At 36.0% G+C, this 25,606-nt stretch overlaps 2 protein-coding genes across 6 annotated transcripts; both read right to left on the reverse strand.

Moving 5' to 3' along the window:
- Window positions 1–8,009: 8,009 nt before the first annotated feature.
- On the reverse strand, window positions 8,010–11,655 carry cox5ba (cytochrome c oxidase subunit 5Ba). Its single transcript, XM_067399068.1, has 4 exons — window positions 11,520–11,655; window positions 11,064–11,134; window positions 9,463–9,562; window positions 8,010–8,323 (listed from the first exon to the last, which is right to left on the reverse strand). Exons 1-4 carry the CDS (start codon window positions 11,614–11,616, stop codon window positions 8,211–8,213), a joined length of 381 nt encoding a protein of 126 aa, XP_067255169.1. The 5' UTR covers window positions 11,617–11,655; the 3' UTR covers window positions 8,010–8,210.
- Window positions 11,656–12,292: 637 nt separating this feature from the next.
- dbnla (drebrin-like a) lies at window positions 12,293–23,311 on the reverse strand. Of its 5 annotated transcripts, none has more exons than XM_067399073.1 (15): window positions 23,064–23,311; window positions 22,644–22,699; window positions 22,412–22,524; window positions 22,223–22,297; window positions 17,583–17,729; window positions 17,424–17,501; window positions 17,190–17,341; window positions 15,367–15,421; window positions 15,208–15,282; window positions 14,404–14,512; window positions 14,130–14,291; window positions 13,979–14,041; window positions 13,786–13,892; window positions 13,553–13,637; window positions 12,293–12,499 (listed from the first exon to the last, which is right to left on the reverse strand). In XM_067399073.1, exons 1-15 carry the CDS (start codon window positions 23,144–23,146, stop codon window positions 12,363–12,365), a joined length of 1,497 nt encoding a protein of 498 aa, XP_067255174.1. In that variant the 5' UTR covers window positions 23,147–23,311; the 3' UTR covers window positions 12,293–12,362. The 5 variants fall into 5 exon arrangements, with proteins under 5 accessions (XP_067255174.1, XP_067255173.1, XP_067255171.1 ...); XM_067399072.1 differs by having other exon boundaries at window positions 14,130–14,315; XM_067399070.1 differs by having other exon boundaries at window positions 14,130–14,315; window positions 15,208–15,279; window positions 17,424–17,729.
- Window positions 23,312–25,606: the final 2,295 nt, after the last annotated feature.

Below are 25,606 nucleotides of genomic sequence, written 5' to 3' on the forward strand. Positions count from 1 at the left end.
TGTTATATGACATAAACTTAATCTTTAAAACGTTACGGACGTGACAGAGTTCTGAAGCGTCCTGACCTCTTTATTCTAGCTCTTATAAATTCATCAGGCAGTGCTGTTATGACTAAATGAGTGTATTTATTTCTCAGGCATGCCTCCATCTTTCTACACAATGCTTACTGCTAAAATAAAGTTTAAAAAATGGGGTCTTTGATCCCTTTTTTGAAAGCATGAAATATGGTTGGTTGAAAATTTAATTTAAGCATTGTTGCTTACCACATATATTGTGGATAAACAAGGCAATTTTCTTAAAATTTCTGTTAGAGCACATTAATACAGTATATTACAGACCTAAATGGACAATTTAAAAAGGGTTTTGTTCTTTTGGTTAAAACTTTTTTTTTTCATGGTAAAGATGACCTTTGCGTGGAATTGCCCAAATATGTTTTTTTAGTATATTAATGGATCTTGAGAGAGGAAATGTCATTGCTAGCTATGGAGGCTTCACTGAGCCATCGGATTTCAACAAAAATATCTTAATTTGTGTTCCCAAGAGGCATGAGGGTGAGTAATAAATTACATTATTTTCATTTTTGGGTGAACTTAACCTTTAAACAAATGGAAGCAAGAACGTTCAAACTGTGAACAGACGTGTATTCTGTGACAAAGATTGTTTTAGTAGCTCAGTATATTATGTTAATATAAACCTTTAATATTAGCTATAGTAATCTAGCACCAACTGACTCCCTGTATAGTTTACAGCATTAGTTGAGATTTTTTTCCTTAAAGGTGCCCTTGAAAAATTGAATTTATCTTGGCATAGTTAAATAACAAGAGTTCACTACATGGAAATGACATACAGTGAGTCTCAAACTCCATTGTTTCCTCCTTTTTAAATAAATCTCATTTGTTTAAAAGACCTCAGAAGAACAGGCGAATCTCAACATAACACCGACTGTTATGTAACAGTCGGGATCATTAATATGTACGCCCCCAATATTTGCATATGCCAGCCCATGTTCAAGCATTAGACAAGGGCAGCCAGTATTAACGTCTGGATCTGTGCACAGCTGAATCATCAGACTAGGTAAGCAAGCAATAACAACAGCGAAAAATAGCAGATGGAGCAATAATAACTGACATGATCCATGACATCATGATATTTTATTGATATTTGTAAATTGTCTTTCTAAATGTTTTGTTAGCATGTTGCTAATGTACTGTTAAATGTGGTTAAAGTTACCATCGTTTCTTACTGTATTCACAGAGACAAGAGCCATCGCTATTTTCATTACTAAACACTTGCAGTCTGTATAATTTATAAACACAACTTCATTCTTTATAAATCTCTCCAACAGTGTAGCATTAGCCGTTAGCCATGGAGCACAGCCTCAAATTACACCTTAGACTTATATTACATCTTGTAAAAAAAACATTCGATGGCACCTTTAAGAATGTTTGCCATGTACTGTACCTGATACATAGGCTTATCTGAAATAATCAATGTAAAATCAAAACGCAAGCTTGTGAATAGAAATCAAAATGAATCGTGAAATTTGAGTAATACCCAGTCCTACATTTTATCAGCTGCCAAATAAATCATACATCTGGTCAGTTAGAAAACCAATTGTACATCATTCTCTCCTCAAGAAGACACATGATTTGAGATATCATTCATGTCTTTATAGCACAAATGGTGTGGGTTGAGTTACGTGCTGAAGTTTAATACTTAGGGTTAGAAGTTTGTTCAATTCTCTAAACCTATGTATGAGCAATAGTTAAAGTGCTTGTATTAGCACCACTAATAAACTTTTGCCATTTTTATTTTGTCGAAAACACCATAACATGCGTCATTGGTGAAATGCGCTCACTATTCCACCATTTGTTCACCGGTGGGTCTGGAAATACCAAGTGGCAGATGTCAGGCTACGAGTGACGTTCACGTTCAAACGTTTGTGCGTGGGTCACATGGGTTAATTAATCTTCTTCGAATGGATCATGTCAATGTGAGGTTTTACAGCCAAGTCAAGATCTATGTGATTTCCCCACCCTCACCCCTACAATGGACATAATAGCCTTAAATGGGCTTTCAAGGCAGAAAACGGTGAATAGAGGTTTTTGAGTGGATCTTTGACAGGCACAACTGGGGTTTGGACTTCAGGCAGATTGGTTGCTATGGAGACGGCGCCCCTCCAGCACACTAATGGCAGGCGGCGTTGCGCAGATAAGCACAGTGCTAATCATAGACTATTGTCCTGAGATGCGTTGTCTCCCATGCCCCTATGTGATGGACCCCGCCTGCCAAAATGTCTTTGGCTGGTCTCCTCGGGTACATTTAAATCTGTTCCTCCTTAAAATTCTCTCTTTCTGCAGTTGTTTTCTTGGACCCGCTGAGAAATGCAGAACAGAAGTGGAGAATTGAAAAGCAGAGATGACTTGTGCATAACAAGGACGCTGAGAGCCTTTTTTTGGCCTGAAAACAATACAGCTATTAAATTATTTAAAACTCAAAGAAGTCTAGCCTATCAAAAACAAGTGTTTTTTCGATTACGAAACATCTAGTCACAGTATATCCATTGGAAACACACATAGCATATTCACTGTGAGATTGTACACCTGTTGTTAGGATGGCTCTGGAAAGCACTATTATATAACATTACCGTCATCATATTGAATGCAGTTGCTCGAATCACAAAGAACAACCCTGTTTACGCAGTTGTGATAGGCTAGACATGACTATGCTTCCTTGTCTGTGAGATAGATGCTTTTTCACCGTTAGAATGCCAGTATTGCTCAACACTTTTCTTTAATATCATTCAGAGACTAATTAAAGGCAAACTCTCGTAGCTACACTAACAAGTCAAGCGGGATGTTAAAAATGATTTCAAAGAGGTTATTAAACATATACTTCCCCTTGAAATTCACATCATTTCATCTTCGACTCTCTGTATTCTTACAACACACTCAGACTGCCTGGAGCTTTGGCTTTTTTCAGTCATTTTGCGGGAACATGCACCGGGCCCTGTGGAATACTGAGAGGTATTATTCAATCATTTAGGCCAGATGTGACGGGCAGCCCACTACAGAGGGAGCAAATCGTCCTCATCTATCTCATTACAGCTCTCATCACTTTCATTACGTGTCGTGGGTCGCCATCGTTGGAACTCCATTCAACGAGGAGACACTGCAAGGACGGTCACATTATGTAGATGATGGTGCTAAAAGGATAAACTGAAGAAGAGTAGTTCACTTGAAAAACAAGATCCTTTCAAACACTTGAAAACATAAGTGTAACTTTTAATTTGCATGGAAAATTGAAAAGATGGTAAAAATGCTAGTATTACACTGTAAAAAAATAATGACTCTTTAACCATACTGTTTTTACGTATGTAGGCCTACTGAGGTACTGTGCAGAGTAAACAAATTGTGGGACATTGTTGTGAGAAACTATACTCAAAATACACACATAACCTAGTACAGTTACCAAAATGCGTGTGATGTGCAACAATCCGAATTTGCAAACTCTCTGAGTAGGTAGGACCATTAAAAAATGTTCTATATAGTATTAATGTGTGAATAGAGGGTATGATGCACTGTCAGCTGTTGTGACTGTTTATGCCCACTGGCAAAAAGATTGAGTGGCAACATTTTTTTTCAGTGTGAATGGCTCGAAAAACACAAAACGCATCCAAAACAGGAAAGAGCTGTGATTGACTGTACAAATAGATTTGACAAGAAATCTGAGGTATAAATTTTACAGACTGTCGAAAGCTACAGAAAAAAGAAGCAAATGGATCGCTGCAATTCACAGAAACAACTGGACTTAAGGCAGAGAAACGTGGATCTGCAGTTATCTTTTTGAGTCAAAATGTTAGATTTTGGGGTAAAATCATACCCTATATATTTTGTTATATATTGTATTGACATCTTATATTATGCATAATTGGGTGTTTTTAAATAAACACTGACAAAAACTATACAAGTTTTAGGGCCGGATGATATGACAATATATATAACACTTATATAAGTAATTTAGACCTACCTAGATTGTATTTATATAAAATGTTCAAAGGCAGATTTGCTTTATGTATTTCTCCGGCGTCAATTCACGCACATATAAATGTCAGGAAACACGACTCCTGGCTGCATGTCAATATCCATGGATTAGGTTTCTTTGACAAGTTGTAAGGAACACTATTGAGTAGGGCTGTCAAACGATTAATCGTGATTAATCGCATACAAAATAAAAGTTTAAGTTTGCCTAATATATACTGTGTGTAATTATTATGTATATATAAATACAAACACATTCATGTATATATTTGAGAAATATTTACAATTATATGTATTTATTTATATTTTTATATAGTTTATATTATATATAAATACAAATATTTTGTACATAAATAACATTTATTTATTAATTATACATTAATTTGTGTGTATTTATATATATTAATTACACACAGTACTCACACATATATTATGCAAACTCAAACTTTTATTTTGTATGCGATTAATCGCGATTAATCGTTTGACAGCCCTACTATCGAGTCCAACCTTTAGTGTAATTGTTTGTTTTACTCAAGTTTTCACAGTTTCCCCTATTAAATCCAGTCATGCAGCAGGCTCTTGTGCCACTCAGTCCAGCTAAGGAAGCGTGTTCTGGCAGGAAAGTGACGTCAATGCATGCATACCCTCTATATAATCCAGACACACGGGGCTGTTTACACAACACCATTTTCAACTAAAAACTGAAAACTTTTTGTGCGTTTTGGCCATTCATTTACACAATAACAGCGCTTTGGTGGCCTGTAAATGCAAACTTTTCAAAAAAGGGTTTCAAAGTGCACGTTTTTGAAAACGCTACCATTGTCATTTCTGTGGAAACTGCAAAAATGTGAATCTGTGAAAACGGTAACTGCATGCACATTCGTTAATATATCTACCTTATTTTTCAAGTCGAGTTCTGATTTATTAGCCGCTATGGGGAAATAACGAAGAATATCAAAGTGCAGTAAACTGTAAAAATAAGGTGGATAGGCTTGCGCGTTTGATGCGAGTGCTCTGTAAAAGAATGCGTATGTGCAGGCGCGTAGTCTTTCTTTACAAAGTGACATCGCCAACTACTTGTCTGGCATGCGTAATACATTTTACCGGATCTGTGTGAACAGGGATAGTTTTAATTTTGTCATGTGTACAAAGAAAAAAACATTGTTGTCTTGCAAACTTTCCCTTAATCCATCATGTTGACATTGTCGTGACCTAGAGCGTCAGTTGTGTCGCTCCACTGCCATTCACAACTCTTCTCCCGTGGCCTCATCATGGGATAGTAGCGTCCATCAGATGCACACTTCAGGAAGTAGTAAGAGCTTGTTCACACAGAACGCTTCTTTGAGTCTAAAAACGTGAGACGCAGCATTTAGGAAAAGTTTAAAAATAAAATCTAATTTATGGAACTGACGTGGCGTGGCGCTGTGTATAAAAGTTGAAATTGTGGTGCTCATGTGCAAGACACAAAAGATGCGAGATGTGAGCGCAACGGTCATACATGTCCGTCTAGACATGTATGGCATAGAAAAACAATGGAAAAGTAGTGCATTGGAATGGAAAAACATGTTCAGTGTGAACGGCCCCTAAGTCATCCAGGTACTTTTCGCCTATGTTTTATGAATACTGTGAATTCAGACATACTACTCTGTTTTTCGCCTCCTATATAGTAGGAAAGTATTTAAATTTTTTTTCATGAGTGCGTGGCATAGTACTATATGCGAAAATGCAAAGTGTTCGACTTGAACTTCCATTTCCATTCTGAAACACTAAATGTGAACCATTTCATTGGATCACCAAATGTTATGACCCAAAATTTTATGATAAAACTAATGACAATAACTGGATGCTACTCACTAAATTAATAACATACAACATGACCAGGTCATGTGATAACAACGTAGCATACTACTTTTGTCATATAATAATGCATGCTGTTTCACTTACTATTAAAAAAAAAAAAACAGTAGGCAGAATACAGTATATACTGTACATTATTCAGTATGTAGCAAACTATCAGTCCATTATCATTCCAACACAGACAAAAATTACTTTGAATCTACATAAAAACACAACTCAGACAAACAATATTCAAAAGTCTATTTGTTGTCTGAGAGGTCTGAACAAACAAAACGGTTGCTGGGTTTGTGAGCACCCAGCATGTATTGCAGCATGAATAATTTATTAAGACAGTTGTTGAGTGAAATAAAAAATCTCTGCATCATGTTGCCTTGACTTTTAACTTTTCTCAACAGTTTCTTTTGTACAGTTCAGTGACACTGTGTTTCATTTCCTCCTAAAATAAGGTTTTAAACCCATTTAAAATGCAAATATAAATGACTGCCAGTGCCATTTCTGAAAGACACTCTTGGAAAAACAAACAAAAAAAAATATATGCAGTGAATATTTTCACAACGCCACAATGTCTAACAACTCATTGGAGCGATGCGAAGGAAATAAGATCCCCCTCAAATATATCTGTGTTGCATTTTCCTCGCTTTCACAGTCTGCTTCAGCAAATGCTGGCAATTATGTGCAAATTGCTCATAACATGACGCTTTTAGGTTTTCTTGTCAGGGAAATAAAAAAATGAAACAAACACACACACACACACATAAAGAAAACATAAATGATCCACTAAGGGCATTTTCCACATTCATGAAAAAAAAATAAAATAAAAAAAATCTTGTGATGCATTGATTATAATGACTTTCAAAGATATAAACAAATGTACGTGTGCCTGCAATTCTTATTAAACGAACATACTGTAGGTAGATGCAGTAAACAGGTGAGAGCCTGAAAGGACAGCTTGGAAATTCATGTTGATGAATTCCATTATGCTAATAACCATTTGCTAATCAAGACTGAAGTGTCTTTTTTTTTTTTTTTTTCCTCATATGAAGAGTAGCCTTAAAAGCCAATTTGCTCAGCCATTCTAAAAGATTGAATATTAGACTTATAGATGTATATCAATAATATGCAATCTGCATTTTAATTACCTGAAAATTTAACAATACATGAATATTACTATTAATATAACTATATACTATTATAGTTATATTTACTATTAAGAAAATACATTGTGCATTATCACTTGCAGTAGTAGATTAAGAACCAGAAACTATAAACACTATATGGAAATAGCAATATGAGACTATACAGCATAGGAAACTGTATGAAGGCTTTTCACAATAATTTCACACATATAAAGCAGATTTAATAAGATAATGTAGTTGTATATTGGATATTTGAGGCAATAAAAGAATAGAGAAATTAAAAAAGTAACAGCATAATATTGTTTTACGGCACCTGTGTTGGCATTCTTCCCAAAGGCTCTTCAATTCTCATTCTTACATACAAATGACCCCTTGTGGACACAGGATGAAATCACAAATACAGAAACAAACAGCTGAACCTCCTAATGGGAAGTCAGACCACTATATGGCAAACAGTATGAGACAGGATTTGGGCAGTTTAATTAACACGCAAAGCGTAAATTAAAGCTAGACACGTGTCATGAACCATCAACCTCCTAAATAATAGCCTCCAAGGTCAAAAAGACATTAATGAAATTTATATAAACTGCCAGTTAAAAGTTTATACTAAAACTAAATCTAAGACTATTTAGACAGTTTTCAATACTTAAAATATACATTTTAGATGAAAGATTTTTTTAGTACTAAAACTACTAAAACTGAAATCAAGCAAAGCAGAAATAAACTTAAAACTAATAGAAACTACAAAATGACTAAAATGAAAACTAATGATATAAAATGATTAAGCACAAGTCAAATAAAAAAAAAAAAAATTGTAAACATTCATACAAAAGCACAATTTATATTAAGCATTTCAATCTAAAGGTTTTTAAGGTCTCAAGAAAAAAAATCTAGTCAAGTGTGCCCACACTTTTAGCCAGTAGTACACAGAGAATTTAATGAACCTGAATTAAAATACAAGAAGCAAAGACAATGTCAGAGTAAGTATTTTATTAGGTGTAACTGTACCAAACGCAAAATGTACACTCCAATAATTTACGGAAATTGTTTGCTAAAATATTGTGTCCCAAATCAGGAGGACAGGTTACATCCCCTGTACTTCTTTGCAAATAGACAAACATGAGGTCACCACGTCTCTGGAATTCTGGGATGCGACGCTGCATTGGAGGCAGCAGCTCAGTGAGGCAGCTCATGAGGCACTAGTTTGTAATGAGAGCCGCATGAGGGACAGCGCTGGGTTTCACCCTCGTGGAGCCAGAACCACACCACAGCGGTGTTATCCTCCTCACCTAGACAGACATACAAGCATGTGCTTAATACAACCTCAAAAAAAAAAAGAACTATCATGTGAAGTGTCTTGAACAGATGGGCAGCTTCTGTCCTGGAGGGCCACTATCCTGCAGAGTTTAGCGTCAACCCTAATCAAACACCTGAACAAGCTAGTCAATGTCTTCAGGATTAATTGGCTGTGTCCATAATCACACCCATAACTGTAATTAGGGCACTATTTGAGGGAACAGCCATTTGTAATGGTGTCCAAATCCATAGTGGACGTTATCAAGTGATGCTGAATCCCAAATGGCACACTTCTATGCACTTTCGGTCTTGTGGACTTACAATGGCTGCCAGGTGTGCATGTCTGTTAAGTCCACAAAACCATAGGGTGTCCCATTCATCATTTTAGGTTTCAGAAGGGTGCTCATGAGCGCTCCCTTTGAGGCCACTCCCTCGATGCGCACTTCAGTTGAGCCCGCAGGTTTGCGAGCTACGCGGAGGACTTTACCCGGCAGTCAAAGCGGCATTACGTCACGAAAGTGCAGACTCAGAGGAAGACCATGAGGGTTTAGGGTGCCATTTGGGATTCAGCCTGAGTCTCTTGAATGAGTGATTCAATCCCACAATGCACCGCAATAACGAGTGTACAACCAATGTACACTTAACTGCTAGAAAATACCTATGATGCACTGCGAGGGTCACGCTGAATGAATTCCCGTGTCTGACCAAATGGCGGCGCCTGCAGCTGAATCATCCATCCGTTTTCCAAACCGCTGGTCCAATGTGGCTACAGTGTATTATCATACAGGTATGAATTCCTTTTTAACTGGTCTAACTTGATTTTGAAACTTGGTAGTTTCCTTGACAGAGTTCAAGATAAATCTTTTCATTACTTCTGGAGCTGCTAGCTTGCTAAGTTTCAAATGATTATTAAACAGCAAGCACAAACTATGCAAAAGCGGCAGCCCTTCTGTCACACTCAGTGCCTGAATTCACTCACTCCTTAAAGTGATCTATTTTAGTGGACTAATGTAGAGAATAATGAATAAGGGTATGGGGGGTGATTTCGAACACAGCTCTTAAAAGCTACAGGCAGGTTTGATCAGAACCCAAGTTGCCCTTCCCTGGTCTAGAATCATGAGTTTTAACTTACAGACACAGCCAACAATTCTTTTGTTGGTGATGGAAGGTACAAGATGGGGGTCCGACTTTGACCCTGCATACTCCTTGGGCTTCAGCATGCTGTAAGGATCCTGGGAGATGGAAGAACATGTTACAAATCAGTCTGTTTGAAATGCAAACAAATAGAGCATGTCGCTGGCAATACCAAGGTTGTGGGTTCGATTCCCAGGGAATGCATGACCTAATAATGTATATATTGAATGCAATGCAAATTGCTTTGGATTAAAGCTTTAGCCAAGTGTAATGTAAATGAGTAATTCACCCAAAATTTTTTTAAATGTTGTCATGTAACCATCTCTCATGTTGTTTCAAACATATACGTTGGTATTTTTTTGTGGAACACACACTAAAAGAAGCCTTAAAGGGTTAGTTCACCCAAAAATGAAAATTCTGTCATCTATTACTTACCTCCTGTAAGACCCGTAAGACCTTCGTTGATCTTCGGAACACAAATTAAGATATTTTAGTTTAAATCCGATGGCTCTGTGAGGCTTCCATAGGGAGCGATGACACTTCCTCTGTCAAGATCCATAAAGGTACTAAAAACATATTTAAATCAGTTCATGTGAATACAGTGGTTCAATATTAATATTATAAAGCGACGAGAATATTTTTGGTGCGCCAAAAAAAACAAAACAACGACTTATTTAGTGATGGCCGATTTCAAAACACTGCTTCAGGAAGATTCGGAGCACAAATGAATCAGTGTATCGAATCATGATTCAGATCGTGTGTCAAACCGCCAACGGCTGAAATCACGTGACTTTGGCGCTCCGAACAGCTGATTCGATACACTGATTCATAACGCTCAGAATCTTCCTGAAGCAGTGTTTTGAAATCAGCCATCACTAAATAAGTCGTTATTTTGTTTTTTTTGGCGCACCAAAAATATTCTCGTCGCTTTATAATATTAATATTAAACCACTGTACTCACATGAACTGATTCAAATATGTTTTTAGTACCTTTATGGATCTTGAGAGAGGAAGTGTCATCGCTCCCTATGCAGGCCTCACTGAGCCATCGGATTTCAACTAAAATATCTTAATTTGTGTTCTAAAGTTTATCGAAGGTCATACGGGTGTGGAACGGCATGAAGGTAAGTAATAAATGACAGAATTTTAATTTTTGGGTGTACTAACCCTTTAATGCTGCTCTTTACCATACTAGGAAGATAAACTTTATATTTTTATTAAGTTTGAGATGATAGATATATGTATGTTCATATCAAATATGGTACCAGCCATGGATTTCAATATCAATGACATTTGGTCACAACGTCTTTCTTCCAAGTTCTTACATGAGAAGCATAATGTAATTTCATAATGACATTAAATCTAACATGAGACCATCAAAATGCACCATATTTGAAAGTCAAACTTACAAAAACGTCTTTTTTTGAAGTATGACAGACATTAACCTAAAAGTTGTTGTATAGAAGTAACTATGTACATATTCTTCAAAACTCACTTTTTGTGAGGAAATTTAACAGCATGTAGGTTTGGATCAACATGAGGACAATAATGACAAAAACATTGAGTTTGACAGTTTTGACAGTTCATAAGAATACATACGGAGCCTGTTTTCAGAGCATGCATAATCTTCTTCTCGAGTCCAGTTGCCTGCTCTTCATCAGTGGGAATACCTGGGTAAAAAAAGGGTCAAATTTCGGTTAAAACACTTTTAAAAAATAAAAAAAATCCCTTACCGACCAGCAATTCACATTAACGTTAGTCCATTTAATGTGTTTGAAGAATGTCTGCTAGTTGTCAATAAAAAACTACTATTTCTTTAAAACTACACAAGCTTATCTCAATATCACACATTAAAACACTAAAACAACACAATTTCTTATAACATCCTATATGAAATCATAACTAAACAAATGTTTTCCTGTTTAAACTGCCGATGCGGTAAGAGCCTCGACCTCCGCGGAAGGCATCGCGTCCTTGGCACGCGTTCAAACCGGCTCTCAAATGATGCTGCTGTGTGTTTCAGTTATTAAAAACAGTCCGAGATAAAAGACTGACCTCCCGCCGCCATCCCTCTGCTCAGAGCGACCACTGGAGACGGCCTGCAGGTCGTCGCGGCCCGTACGGCGGTTCTCAGCAGTAACCTTGCGGCCATGTCTTCCTCTTCCCCAAAACTACTAGAATCGGGCTGATGACGTCGAAGATGCGCTTTTGTAACTATCACGTCGCGTGCGTTAGACGTCATCACCATATGTATTCCATACCCTTTGGTGTGAAGTGGATAGCGATGAGTATTGGATAGAAAAGCCTTAGAGACAAAAATGTTACTTTTTAATTGTAATTTTGGTCAAATTACATAGTTGCTAAGGTTATTCTTATTGTAATTTATAAAAATAATTTGAGATGTCCTTGAGATCATTCTTTAATGTTATTTAAGTCATTGGTGGCTAATGCAAAATAATGCAAAAAAGATGGCCTTTTTTAATTTTTCAAAGCAGCCTACCTTGTAAATACCATTGGTATTGTAATTATTCAGCACCTTATTATCTGATAAGTAGGTGTACCATGGTGCCATTACAGTACTTAACGTTTAATAACTGTAATTTTAGTGGAAACATGGTAAATGTTTGTGAGGATAGTAATTAATACGATTTGCTGCACCTAACCATGGGAATATTTTCATTTATTACAATGCTGGTGTTTATTTTCTGTGCTTTGTTTGATTGGCTTATTTGAATAAACATAAAAAGAACATAAAAGAGACATAAAACTTTTATTGAACAATATTTAGATAAAGTACAAATTTCAGATTTTCCAAATGCCCCATAACATCAATAAAGCACACTAGCAAACCACAATCATTTAGTCACATAGAATTGCATCTGATTGGTTACTGTAGACTTAAAGAAGCTCCACATAATTAGCAGGAAACATTCCGTAGTGACCATCAGGACTGTAACCCCTCCACCAGCCCTCATCTATCATCTCGATCCCTGTGATAATATCATCCGGGTCAAAGGTGATCTCTGTGTCATCCGCTAGATGTGAAACAAAGAAGAAAATATAATGCATAAATTTATATGTTTTTAAAGGATTAGTTCACTTCAGAATTAAAATTTCCTGATAATTTTCTCTCCCCCTTGTCATCTAAGATGTTTCTGTCTTTCTTTCTTCAGTTGAAAAGAAGAAGAAAAAAAGATTTTTCTCCATATAATGGACTTCAATAGGGTTCAATGGGTTGAAGGTCCAAATTACAGTTTCAGTGCACTTCAAAGAGCTCTACATGATCCCAGATGAGGAATAAGGGTCTTATCTAGCGAAACAATCGGTCATTTTCTAAAAAAAAATAAAATTTATATGCTTTTTAACCACAAATGCTCGTCTTGGACTGCTCTGCGATGTGGCAGGCATTACATAATCATGTTGGAAAGATCACGCGTGATGTAGGTGGAAGTACCGATCCAGTGTCTACAAAGCAAACGTGCAAAGACTAAGTCAAACGGCCTTTACAAAAAACAGTAAAACAATGATGTCAGATGATTTTGAAGTTGGAGGAGAAAATGAGATGGAGTTTTTCGCCCTACCGCGGTACTTCCGCCTACCTTTCCATCGTGATTACGTTATGCGTGGCACATCACAGAGCTAGTGCAAGATGAGCATTTTTGGTTAAAAAGTATAGATTTTTTTTTTTTATAAAATAACCAATTGTTTTGCTAGATAAGACCTTTATTCCTCGTCTGGGATCGTGTAGAGCCCTTTGAAGCTGCACTGAAACTGTAATTTTGACCTTCAACCTGTTGAACCCCAGTGAAGTCCACTATATGGAGAAAAATCCTGGAATGCTTTCCTCAAAAACCTTAATTTCTTTTCAACTGAAGAAAGAAAGACATAAACATCTTGGATGAGATGGGGGTCAGTAAATTATCAGGAAATTTTAATTCTGAAGTGAACGAAACCTTTAATATCACACCTTCATTGAATAAAAGAGAGTATGGAATATTCAAAAGTTAAATTTTCTAAATTTACATGAAATCTTTTTAAATCTATTGCATGATTTTTTTTAGATAATACAGCAGAATTAAAGTACTCACAAGCTTGGTAGTCATATAGTGCTCTTGCGCAAATGTTCTGGTTATCGCCAGTCTCCTCGTCTTCAGTAGTAGGGGTTTGGAAATCCTTCAAATAATAGGATAAATAATACACAATATTATAATTTACAACAATATAACAATTCCAGTTAAATCAGTATTACCACAGAAAATTATTCATAAAAATGACCAAAAAGCTTGGTTGCATGGTTTGGATGATATGACAAGGTACCAACCTGGTTAACGTTCACATAGAGACTTTCATCTGAGGGGACGTTCGCGTAGATGCTGTATTCATCTTCTTGGTTCCCGGCAGCAGGACTCGATCCTTCCTCATCTGAATCTGCACCAGGATACACAGTAACTCAGATATCAGGAATAAATATGACCCTGACTGGCATTGATAAGCATTATAGAGAGAACATATACCATCCCATTCATCTTCAGATTCCTCAGCTTGTTCAGATACAAATGGATCATCAGAGAAGGGGTCTGAAAGGCAGAAATAAGGCAACTTATAGCTTACTGTCATATAATGTTAAACTAGAGAAACAAGAGGGATTGTGTTGCTTTCATTCACCTGCATTGTTTACAGGGAAAGCCGGTGTTTCACGCACAGGAGAGATGGGAGCTGGTACATGTGAAACTGAGACGGCTGCTGCGGGGCGAACTGGAGATAAGGGTCTGGGAGGGTTTTCAGCACTGACTCCTTGCTGGGATAAAAATGGGCTTCTCAACTGACCTGAGGGGAAAAGACATGAGTAATCTGAATACTGAGATTAATGGCTTGAGACTGTGCATGTTTTATATATGAGATTTTGTCAGATGTTCTTTGTGATAAGAGTTTTTTGTACCTGGTTTAGAAGCTGAAGAAGGTGTTTCACTGTTGATCAAGCTTCTCTCCTTCTTCATGAACAGCTCCCTGGGATTGATGGAACGCTGAGAGATGATTGACGCAGCCTCCTGAAAAAAGGTAGAATATGCTATTTTTATGTCCACTGTGGCCTAGAGGAAAATATTACAATTCCAGAAGTAAAATCTCATTCATTTTCTACTTAAAAACAAAAAATATAAAATAATACTTTTATTCAGCAACGATGCATTAAATTGATCAAAAGTGACAGTAAAGATATTAACACTGTTACAAAATATTTCTATTTCAAATAACTTTATATTCATTAAAGAATCCTGAAAAACAGTGTATCACAGTTTGCACCAAAATATTAAGCAGCACAACTGTCGATAATAACTGTTGATAATAACATTGATAATAAGAAGAAATTTTTGATCACCAAATCAGCATATTAGAATAATTTCTGAAGGATCATGTGACACTGAAGACTGGAGTAATGAGGCTGAAAATTCAGCTTTGCATCACAGGAATAAATTACATTTTTAATATATATATAAATAGAAAATATATTGTTCTTTTATAATGGTCTGTAGGAAGTGTAGTTCATTTGATCAGATGATTTTCATATACTTTTTGCTTCGAACCAGTGATTCATCTAGGAGGTTTTGAACTCTTTACTAAAGAGCTTTTGAAATCTCTATGGAGAAAATCAATGGGAAATCAGTCTTCAAGATCCAAGGACACTGTCATTGTGGGCGCTCACTGTTGTGCTGTATTTATTTAGACTCATCAAAGGTGAACTCACATTGGCCTTCTGCACAGACTCAGCTCGCAATATTCCTGCTTTTACAGGAGACTGGTGTTCATTCTCCTCTTTCTCCTTAACAAGAGTGACAAACATTATATATAAAATATGATTTTAAATGTTATTGCAGGGGGAAAAAAATGAAAGTCATAACTTTACCAGTTTTCTTTGATCCTGTTCTTTATTTGCTACCTCTTGTTTCTTTTCAAAAAGCCTGTGAGACACCAAGTAGGTAGTTATTTAGTAGACACATATATCCAAAGTAACTTTTAAATATTTGGTGAAGTAGTTACACTAGGGGTGTCCAAACTCAGTCTTGGAGGGTCACTGTCCAGCAGAGTTTAGCTCTAACTTGCCTCAACACACCTTCCTGGAAGTTTCTAGTCTGCCTAGTAACAAAGCCATTTGAAGACAAGCCTGTAAGGTTAGCAAAAAAAAAAGAAGAAAAAAGTAACGCCTGCTAACACTGTGGTATTCAGGAAATGAGACCATATCAATGGAGGAAAGGCTTCACTACCCTGAATAAAATGCTTTTGCGGGAAAACGGCTTTTCATTTAATGAATCGACATGTTTGATTGATTTATTTTTAGAGTTTACATTGAAAAAAAGCTGTTTTATAAGATAGGTCACGGACAACTGCGCGACAGGTATGTTTCAGTTTACAGCTCATTCATTTCTATGGTATCTGCAAACAGTGTTTGAATGTGTTTGAATGAACTCGGAATGAAATTCAATTACCTCAAGGCTGTAATGTGATTGGTTATCAAGGCACACATGATCCAAGTTAGCCGTTACACTTTCTCCAATGGTAGAGCCAATGGCTGTGTCTGAAATCACCCCCTATACCTTTAAATAGGGCTATTTGAGGGAACAGCCATTTGTAGAGTTGTCCGAAACCAATGTGGACATTATTGAGTGCATTCATTCAATCCCACAACGCACCGCAATAACGAGCGTACAACCGATGTATGCTCAACAACTAGAAAATACCCATAATGCACTGTGAGTCACGTGCCAAATGAATTCCCACATTTGACCAGAAGATGGCGCCCACCCACAGCTTAATCATCCATCCATCCATCCATTTTCCAAACCACTGGTCCAATGTGGACACAGTATAATATCATAAAGGTATAAATTCCTTTTTAATTGGATATTAATTCAAGTTTATAGATAGTTTCCATGACAGAGTTCAAGATAAATCTTTTCATTACTACTGGAGCTGCTAGCTTGCTAAGTTTCAAATGATTATTAAACTGCAACCACAACCTACGCAAAAGCGGCAGCCCTTCTGGCACACTCGGTGTCCGAATTCATTCACTCATTTTCATTCACTACTTCAAGTGAACTATATCAGTGGACTAATGTAAGGAATAGTTAAAGAGGGTATTTCTGCTAGTAAGACCCTGATTAGCTGGTTCGGGTGTGTTTAATTGGTGTTGGAGCTAAATTCTGCAGGACATTGGCCTTCCAGGAATAGGATTGGACCCCCCTGCTTTACACCGTTCAAAAGTTTGGGGCAGGTAAGATTTTTTAATGCTTTTGAAAGTCTCATCAAAGGCTGATAAAATATACAATAAAAACAGTAATATTGTGAAATATTATTACAAGTTTAAATGACTGATTTCTATTTTAAAATGTAATTTATTCCTGTGATGGCAAAGCTGAATTTTCAGCATCATTACTCCAGTCTTCAGTGTCACATGATTCTTCAGAAATCATTATAATAATATGCTGATTTGCTGCTCAAGAAACATTTCTTATTATCAATGTTGAAAACATTCTTTAATGAATAATACGTTAAAAGGAACAGCATTTATTTGAAATAGAAACACATTATGAATGACTTGACTGTCACTTTTGATCCAATTAATGCGTTCTTGCTGAATAAAAGTTTAAAAACCTTTCTGACCCCAAACTTTAGAACAGCAGTGTAGATTCTATTTGATCATATGAATGGGACCGACACAAAATCACTTGCCTCTGCTGGTCTATCTCTTTCTCTCTCTCCCTCCGCCTTCGTTCTCGTTCGTCTGCCTCTCTAGCCTCTTGCTCTCTCTGTTCTTTCTCCAGACGCTGCCTCTCCTCATTTGCCTTCCTGCGCTCCTCCTGTCGGCGGTTCTTTTCATCTTGCTGATAAAGGAGATGGGAGAGAACGTGTCAAGAGCAGATGAGAAGATAAAAGCTTTGCGTTTTACTGTGACTGTTTCCTCACCTCAGCCTGAGCCCAGAAGTTTTCTCTGTTTGTACCTTGGATTTCATCTAAAGCACTGACCTTTTTATAGACAGAACCCTGTGAGAACAAAGGCATTGGAGTAATTAAAAAGGCAAACGTAAGTCCCTTTAAATATGATTTAAATATGGCTTCACTCACCACACGTCCTGTAGGTTCACAATTATTGTTCTGGTTTGATTCTTTGTGGATGTTGTAGTTGACGCCCGAGCCCTTGAAAACCTTCTCCATGATGGCAGCAGGTTCAACATCATCATCTGATCGAGCGTTGATGGTCACATGGGCACCCTTTTATAAAATACACATTCAAAATTCAACATGAAGAATTACATTGCATTATTCTCTATGGAAGATTGTTTCCGCCACTAAATTAAAAAATGAAAATGTTAATTGTGATATTTTATCTCAACTTTATATCTCGCAATTCTGACTTTATAACTCGCAATTCTGAGTTTATATCACGCAATTCTGACTATATCACGCAATTCTGACTTTATATCTCGCAATTCTGACTTTATAACTCAACTTTGTCATGCAATTCTGACTTTATAACTTACAATTCTGACTTTATAACTCACAATTCTAACTTTGTCACACACTTCTGATTTTATATCACGCAATTCTAACTTTATATCACGCAATTCTGACTTTATACTTTGCAAATTCTGACTTTATAACTCACAATTCTGACTTTATAACTCGCAATTCTGACTGTATACTTCGCAATTCTGACTTTATAACTCACAATTCTGACTTTATAACTTGCAATTCTGACTTTATTACTCGCAATTCTGACTTTATAACTCGCAATTCTGACTTTATATCACGCAATTCTGACTTTATAACTCGCAATTCTGACTTTATAACTCACAATTCTGACTTTATAACTCGCAATTCTGACTTTGTACTTCGCAATTCTGACTTTATAACTCAACTTTGTCATGCAATTCTGACTTTATACTCCGCAATTCTGACTTTATAACTCACAATTCTGACTTTGTCACACACTTCTGATTTTATATCACGCAATTTTGACTTTATACTTCGCAATTCTGACTTTATAACTAACAATTCTGACTTTGTCACACACTTCTGATTTTATATCACGCAATTCTAACTTTATATCACGCAATTTTGACTTTATACTTCGCAAATTCTGACTTTATAACTCACAATTCTGACTTTATATCACACAATTCTGACTTTATAACTTGCAATTCTGACTTTATAACTCGCAATTCTGACTTTATACTTCGCAATTTTGACTATATAACTCACAATTCTAACTTTGTCACACACTTCTGATTTTATATCACGCAATTCTAACTTTATATCACGCAATTCTGACTTTATACTTTGCAAATTCTGACTTTATAACTCACAATTCTGACTTTATAACTTGCAATTCTGACTTTATAACTCGCAATTCTGACTTTATACTTCGCAATTCTGACTTTATAACTCACAATTCTGACTTTATAACTTGCAATTCTGACTTTATTACTCGAAATTCTGACTTTATAACTCGCAATTCTGACTTTATAACTCGCAATTCTGACTTTATAACTCGCAATTCTGACTTTGTACTTCGCAATTCTGACTTTATAACTCGCAATTCTGACTTTATAACTTGCAATTCTGACTTTATAACTCGCAATTCTGACTTTGTACTTCGCAATTCTGACTTTACATCACGCAATTCTGACTTTATAACTCAACTTTGTCATGCAATTCTGACTTTATACTCCGCAATTCTGACTTTATAACTCACAATTCTGACTTTGTCACACACTTCTGATTTTATATCACGCAATTTTGACTTTATACTTCGCAATTCTGACTTTATAACTAACAATTCTGACTTTGTCACACACTTCTGATTTTATATCACGCAATTCTAACTTTATATCACGCAATTTTGACTTTATACTTCGCAAATTCTGACTTTATAACTCACAATTCTGACTTTATATCACACAATTCTGACTTTATACTTCGCAAATTCTGACTTTATAACTCACAATTCTGACTTTATAACTTGCAATTCTGACTTTATATCACGCAATTCTGACTTTATAACTCGCAATTCTGACTTTATACTTCGCAATTCTGACTTTATAACTCACAATTCTGACTTTATAACTTGCAATTCTGACTTTACATCACGCAATTCTGACTTTATAACTCGACTTTGTCATGCAATTTTGACTTTATACTTCGCAATTCTGACTTTATAACTCACAATTCTGACTTTATATCACGCAATTCTGACTTTATCACGCAATTCTGACTTTATAACTCGCAATTCTGACTTTATAACTAACAATTCTGACTTTGTCACACACTTCTGATTTTATATCACGCAATTCTAACTTTATATCACGCAATTTTGACTTTATACTTCGCAAATTCTGACTTTATAACTCACAATTCTGACTTTATATCACACAATTCTGACTTTATACTTCGCAAATTCTGACTTTATAACTCACAATTCTGACTTTATAACTTGCAATTCTGACTTTATATCACGCAATTCTGACTTTATAACTCGCAATTCTGAATTTATACTTCGCAATTCTGACTTTATAACTCACAATTCTGACTTTATAACTTGCAATTCTGACTTTACATCACGCAATTCTGACTTTATAACTCGACTTTGTCATGCAATTTTGACTTTATACTTCGCAATTCTGACTTTATAACTCACAATTCTGACTTTATATCACGCAATTCTGACTTTATCACGCAATTCTGACTTTATAACTCGCAATTCTGACTTTATAACTTTGTTCTGACTTTATTACTCGCAATTCTGACTTTGTACTTCGCAATTCTGACTTTATAACTCACAATTCTGACTTTATAACTTGCAATTCTGACTTTATATCACGCAATTCTGACTTTATAACTCGCAATTCTGACTTTGTACTTCGCAAATTCTGACTTTATAACTCACAATTCTGACTTTATAACTTGCAATTCTGACTTTATATCACGCAATTCTGACTTTATAACTCGCAATTCTGACTTTATACTTCGCAATTCTGACTTTATAACTCACAATTCTGACTTAACTTGCAATTCTGACTTTACATCACGCAATTCTGACTTTATAACTCGACTTTGTCATGCAATTTTGACTTTATACTTCGCAATTCTGACTTTATAACTCACAATTCTGACTTTATATCACGCAATTCTGACTTTATCACGCAATTCTGACTTTATAACTCGCAATTCTGACTTTATAACTAACAATTCTGACTTTGTCACACACTTCTGATTTTATATCACGCAATTCTAACTTTATATCACGCAATTTTGACTTTATACTTCGCAAATTCTGACTTTATAACTTTGTTCTGACTTTATTACTCGCAATTCTGACTTTGTACTTCGCAATTCTGACTTTATAACTCACAATTCTGACTTTATAACTTGCAATTCTGACTTTATATCACGCAATTCTGACTTTATAACTCGCAATTCTGACTTTGTACTTCGCAAATTCTGACTTTATAACTCACAATTCTGACTTTATAACTTGCAATTCTGACTTTATATCACGCAATTCTGACTTTATAACTCGCAATTCTGACTTTATACTTCGCAATTCTGACTTTATAACTCACAATTCTGACTTAACTTGCAATTCTGACTTTACATCACGCAATTCTGACTTTATAACTCGACTTTGTCATGCAATTTTGACTTTATACTTCGCAATTCTGACTTTATAACTCACAATTCTGACTTTATATCACGCAATTCTGACTTTATCACGCAATTCTGACTTTATAACTCGCAATTCTGACTTTATAACTAACAATTCTGACTTTGTCACACACTTCTGATTTTATATCACGCAATTCTAACTTTATATCACGCAATTTTGACTTTATACTTCGCAAATTCTGACTTTATAACTCACAATTCTGACTTTATATCACACAATTCTGACTTTATACTTCGCAAATTCTGACTTTATAACTCACAATTCTGACTTTATAACTTGCAATTCTGACTTTATATCACGCAATTCTGACTTTATAACTCGCAATTCTGAATTTATACTTCGCAATTCTGACTTTATAACTCACAATTCTGACTTTATAACTTGCAATTCTGACTTTACATCACGCAATTCTGACTTTATAACTCGACTTTGTCATGCAATTTTGACTTTATACTTCGCAATTCTGACTTTATAACTCACAATTCTGACTTTATATCACGCAATTCTGACTTTATCACGCAATTCTGACTTTATAACTCGCAATTCTGACTTTATAACTTTGTTCTGACTTTATTACTCGCAATTCTGACTTTGTACTTCGCAATTCTGACTTTATAACTCAACTTTGTCATGCAATTCTGACTTTATACTCCGCAATTCTGACTTTATAACTTGCAATTCTGACTTTGTACTTCGCAATTCTGACTTTATAACTCACAATTCTGACTTTATAACTCGCAATTCTGACTTTGTACTTCGCAATTCTGACTTTATAACTCACAATTCTGACTTTATAACTCACAATTCTGACTTTATAACTCGCAATTCTGACTTTATAACTCGCAATTGGACACTTGTTTCCACTATGAAATTATATAAATATTTATATATGTATATTAATCACGAATAATCGATTTGACAGCTCTAATTTTTTTATTCAATGGTAGAATGAAGCTTCCATACTAATGGCATTACACAAGAACACTAATATAACAAAAAATTAAACTGAGAATTTTTATAGGCTCCATTTTGCACTCACCCTCAGAAAATTGGCCATTGAGTGAACATGATTGGCACAAACACCCTTTCTAACATCCTTTACTCCCTCGCCAGTCTGAAACCAATAAACAGTACAAAGATTATTTCTATAATGGAAGTTGAGAGGTTAACATAATAAAGCAGTTTTCATTAATACATTCAATTTTGGATATTTGTGTTCTGTTCATACCCAGTTGATAAGCACAAACTTGGAGACTCCAGAACTGGGGTTCAGCACTTTACAGAAAGCGTACATGATTTTACCACTGTTCAGTTCCTCCACCATTTCTTCAAGCCCACCATCTATTGCACATTCAGAGAAAAACAAACAAGCAACAGTACTAATTGTTGACTGCTGACTCATAAAATATGAAAAAAAAGAATGACATCACTCTGTTGGCATTCTTACAGTAATCACTCACCTCCCTTTCCTGCAACCCGAATGTCATTACTGTTTCCTTCGTAGGTGAACAACACCCTATAATCAACAAATATGGTTAATTTGTATGCAGGGTCCTTCTCCTTTAACAGAATGACTGAAGATAACCACTAAGAACTAACAATCATATCTATAATGCACAAAAATACCCATCAAGTAACCAGTTATTCTATTTCGAGCACACGAGTTATGTAATACATCGCAAGTCTTAATCCTAAAAGTAGCCTAATTTGCATGTTATGTATATTAAGTTAAAAGACGTTTTAAATTAAATGTTATGAAGCATATTCAGTACCATAAGATAATAAATAGAATATGCAACTGACTAATTGTCAATCATTCATCCATTTTCGATAGTATGATTTGCAATTTGTAAGACGTAGGCTAACGTTAGATGTCTTACCAATTTGTGTCTGTTTTCCCGTTCACCACTTCATTGTATGCGTCTGTAAGCGCGGGTCCGTTTTTACTCAGGTTTACTGCCATAGTGGGTCATGAAACTTGCAAGAACTCGTGGAGAACTTTTAATGGAGATGTAATCATAACCCCGTCGTCCTCCTCCAGTGTACCGTCCTCCTTCGTTTTAAAAACGCACCTGTCCGGTGAGATCAGGTTCAGCGAGTTTTTTGGGAATTGAAACGAGGAAGAGAAAGAACTTGTATTTTCCCAACAGTCTAATAGCCATAACAATTGTTTTAAAGGAAACCAATATAGAAATATTATATGTGGTTAGACGAAATATAGGCTATTACAGTTTCTGTCTTTCAGTCATCAATCTATTAGCATTGGGAATCATTTGAGCGAATCGGTTCGTTCGAACAGTTTAATTTCTTTGAAAACGATTCATACTTTTTAGTCAAAAGTATTCCACGCGCGCCATTTTATTTCGTTTAAAATGATAGATTGCGTCAAATAAGTTGTGTTACAGTATTGTAAACAATCTGAAAGAATGGCAGTGTTGTTCAGAGTGACTGCTAAACAAATTCACAATACAAACAATCGGTTGGACTGAATCACTGTTCAAAAGAATCATTTGTTCGCGAATCACACATTAGTAGCAAATCTATTGATCTAAAGGCAAGTTCACACGTGGAACAAGTTCAGCTAGTAAAATCACATTTCAGCGATCACCTGAAGTATGGACTAAACATAATGAAATGTTCTGCTTTGCTTCAGAATATGTATCTACTGACTGACAGAGCAAGAGAAACTGGACGATCCGACATACCAATGTCATATGTTCAACATTCATTGTAGCAGTTCATGTAAGTTAATTCAGTGACAAAATTCAGAATAATAGATAATGACGGCTCTTTTTTGTACAGATGCCAGATGTTATATTCAGTTTTGGGGTAACGCATTATAAGTAACGCGAGTTATGTAATCAGATTACTTTTTCGTTACTTTTAGATTTACAAGAAGTTATTATTTACAAAATAAATAAATAAAGAATAATCAGGAGTAAGGTTGCACATCCTTCAGCCTGAGGCTTATTCTTTTTACTTTTCTTTGTGAAAGGGCTTTTACAATTGCCAAAAATAGAAATTTTGTGTATGTATTTGTTAAAAAAAAAAAAACAAGCAAGACCAGCTCAGGTGAGAAAATGTAAGGCAAAAAGTAACATAATGCATTACTTTTCATAAAAAGTAACTAAATAACACAATTACTTTTTGAATGTAACACATTACTTTTAAAAGTAACTTTCCCTTACGCTGGTTATATTTTCCATAAAGGCCTATAATTAAAAAACAATTCCAAACCTGTAATATAGATCCCCATTTGGAAATTGTATCAGCAAATGCTTTTGTAAATTACATTTTTATGTAATTTGTTTTTGTTTGTTTTAGCAACATGCATCTATATTCTATTCTAAATGGCACTCGGGTCTAAAATAATAGCTGTAGTTATTAGTCTGACCGCACGATGTCGCTATTATCACGATTTTGGCCCGTCACCTTGATCATGCCAGAAGACTCGTGCAAGTGGTCAGCGTATTAAAACAAAATGAAGGGGAAAACGGAGAGTTTGTAGTGGAAAAAATCTTCAGCCATCATACTGTAAAAAGAAATATGAGCAAAGCCCACATGTTTTGCCCATGTGGTCTGCAAATCTACATTAATTTACACTACATTTGAAACAAATTAACTCAGTGCTTCAATCTTCTCGAAGGATTCAAAATCAGTGTATACCTCAGAATTTCAACCACATTAATAATATGCCAGAGAAAATCATATGTGTGCAATTAAATTGTGCTATTTTATGTGACCACATGTGCAGTTTGAGCCAAGATCATCTTTGAATGAATTAATCACAGATTTTCTCACATGAAGGCACAAAACAGATGATTAGCAGTGCTGAGATTGTGTCACGCAGCGTTCGATGTGAAAGGGGAACTGTGCTGCTCTGTAACGGTAGTGTATGGCTTCAGTGTTAGTTTCAATAGCATATTCCCATTTCCCAGCTTTAAAGTGATTTGAGTAACGCCTTCCCCCCCCCCACAGAACGGTCATGGGTATCATTATGACCCTCCCAGCGTCCGACTGTTTGTGATATGGCACTGCCAATGCCTTTTGGGCAGATTTCAACTCCTGCTGTCAACTCCAGAGTCTTTGTCTCTGGCTAAGATGGCCCAGTTTCGCCGTTGGTGTCGTGTTGCAGGCTCCGGCCGTGTGTGTCTGTGTACGCAGGTCTGTGCTAAGCGCGCCTGTTGACAGGTATGATATAGAGTGCATCTGCCCCTAGAGCCCTCTCACACACAGCAGACAATTGAGTGCGAGATCGTAATGGGAGCGGGGCCCCTAGGGCCCGGCCGTGGGGCTGGGAGGGCCACGGCTCCTGTGTCATGGCTAGGCTGGTGTCAAGGTTTGAGTTTACGAGCAACCCCCAGCCTCTCTCTCTCTCTCTCTCTCTCCACACACACAAACACACACACACACACACACACAC

This window comes from Chanodichthys erythropterus, chromosome 10 (genome assembly GCF_024489055.1).
Source record: "Chanodichthys erythropterus isolate Z2021 chromosome 10, ASM2448905v1, whole genome shotgun sequence".
Taxonomy (NCBI): domain Eukaryota; kingdom Metazoa; phylum Chordata; class Actinopteri; order Cypriniformes; family Xenocyprididae; genus Chanodichthys; species Chanodichthys erythropterus.

Coding starts and splice junctions, on each gene's coding strand:
- cox5ba (XM_067399068.1), bottom strand. CDS start 11,616: ATGGCCGCAAGGTTACTGCTGAGAACCGCCGTACGGGCCGCGACGACC. Junction 11,135..11,519: donor CAGAGGGATGGCGGCGGGAG/GTCAGTCTTTTA, acceptor TTTTTTACCCAG/GTATTCCCACTGATGAAGAG. Junction 9,563..11,063: donor ATGCTCTGAAAACAGGCTCC/GTATGTATTCTT, acceptor TCCATCTCCCAG/GATCCTTACAGCATGCTGAA.
- dbnla (XM_067399069.1), bottom strand. CDS start 23,146: ATGGCAGTAAACCTGAGTAAAAACGGACCCGCGCTTACAGACGCATAC. Junction 14,042..14,129: donor TTTCCCTGTAAACAATGCAG/GTGAATGAAAGC, acceptor TCTGCCTTTCAG/ACCCCTTCTCTGATGATCCA. Junction 13,893..13,978: donor ATCTGAAGATGAATGGGATG/GTATATGTTCTC, acceptor ATCCTGGTGCAG/ATTCAGATGAGGAAGGATCG.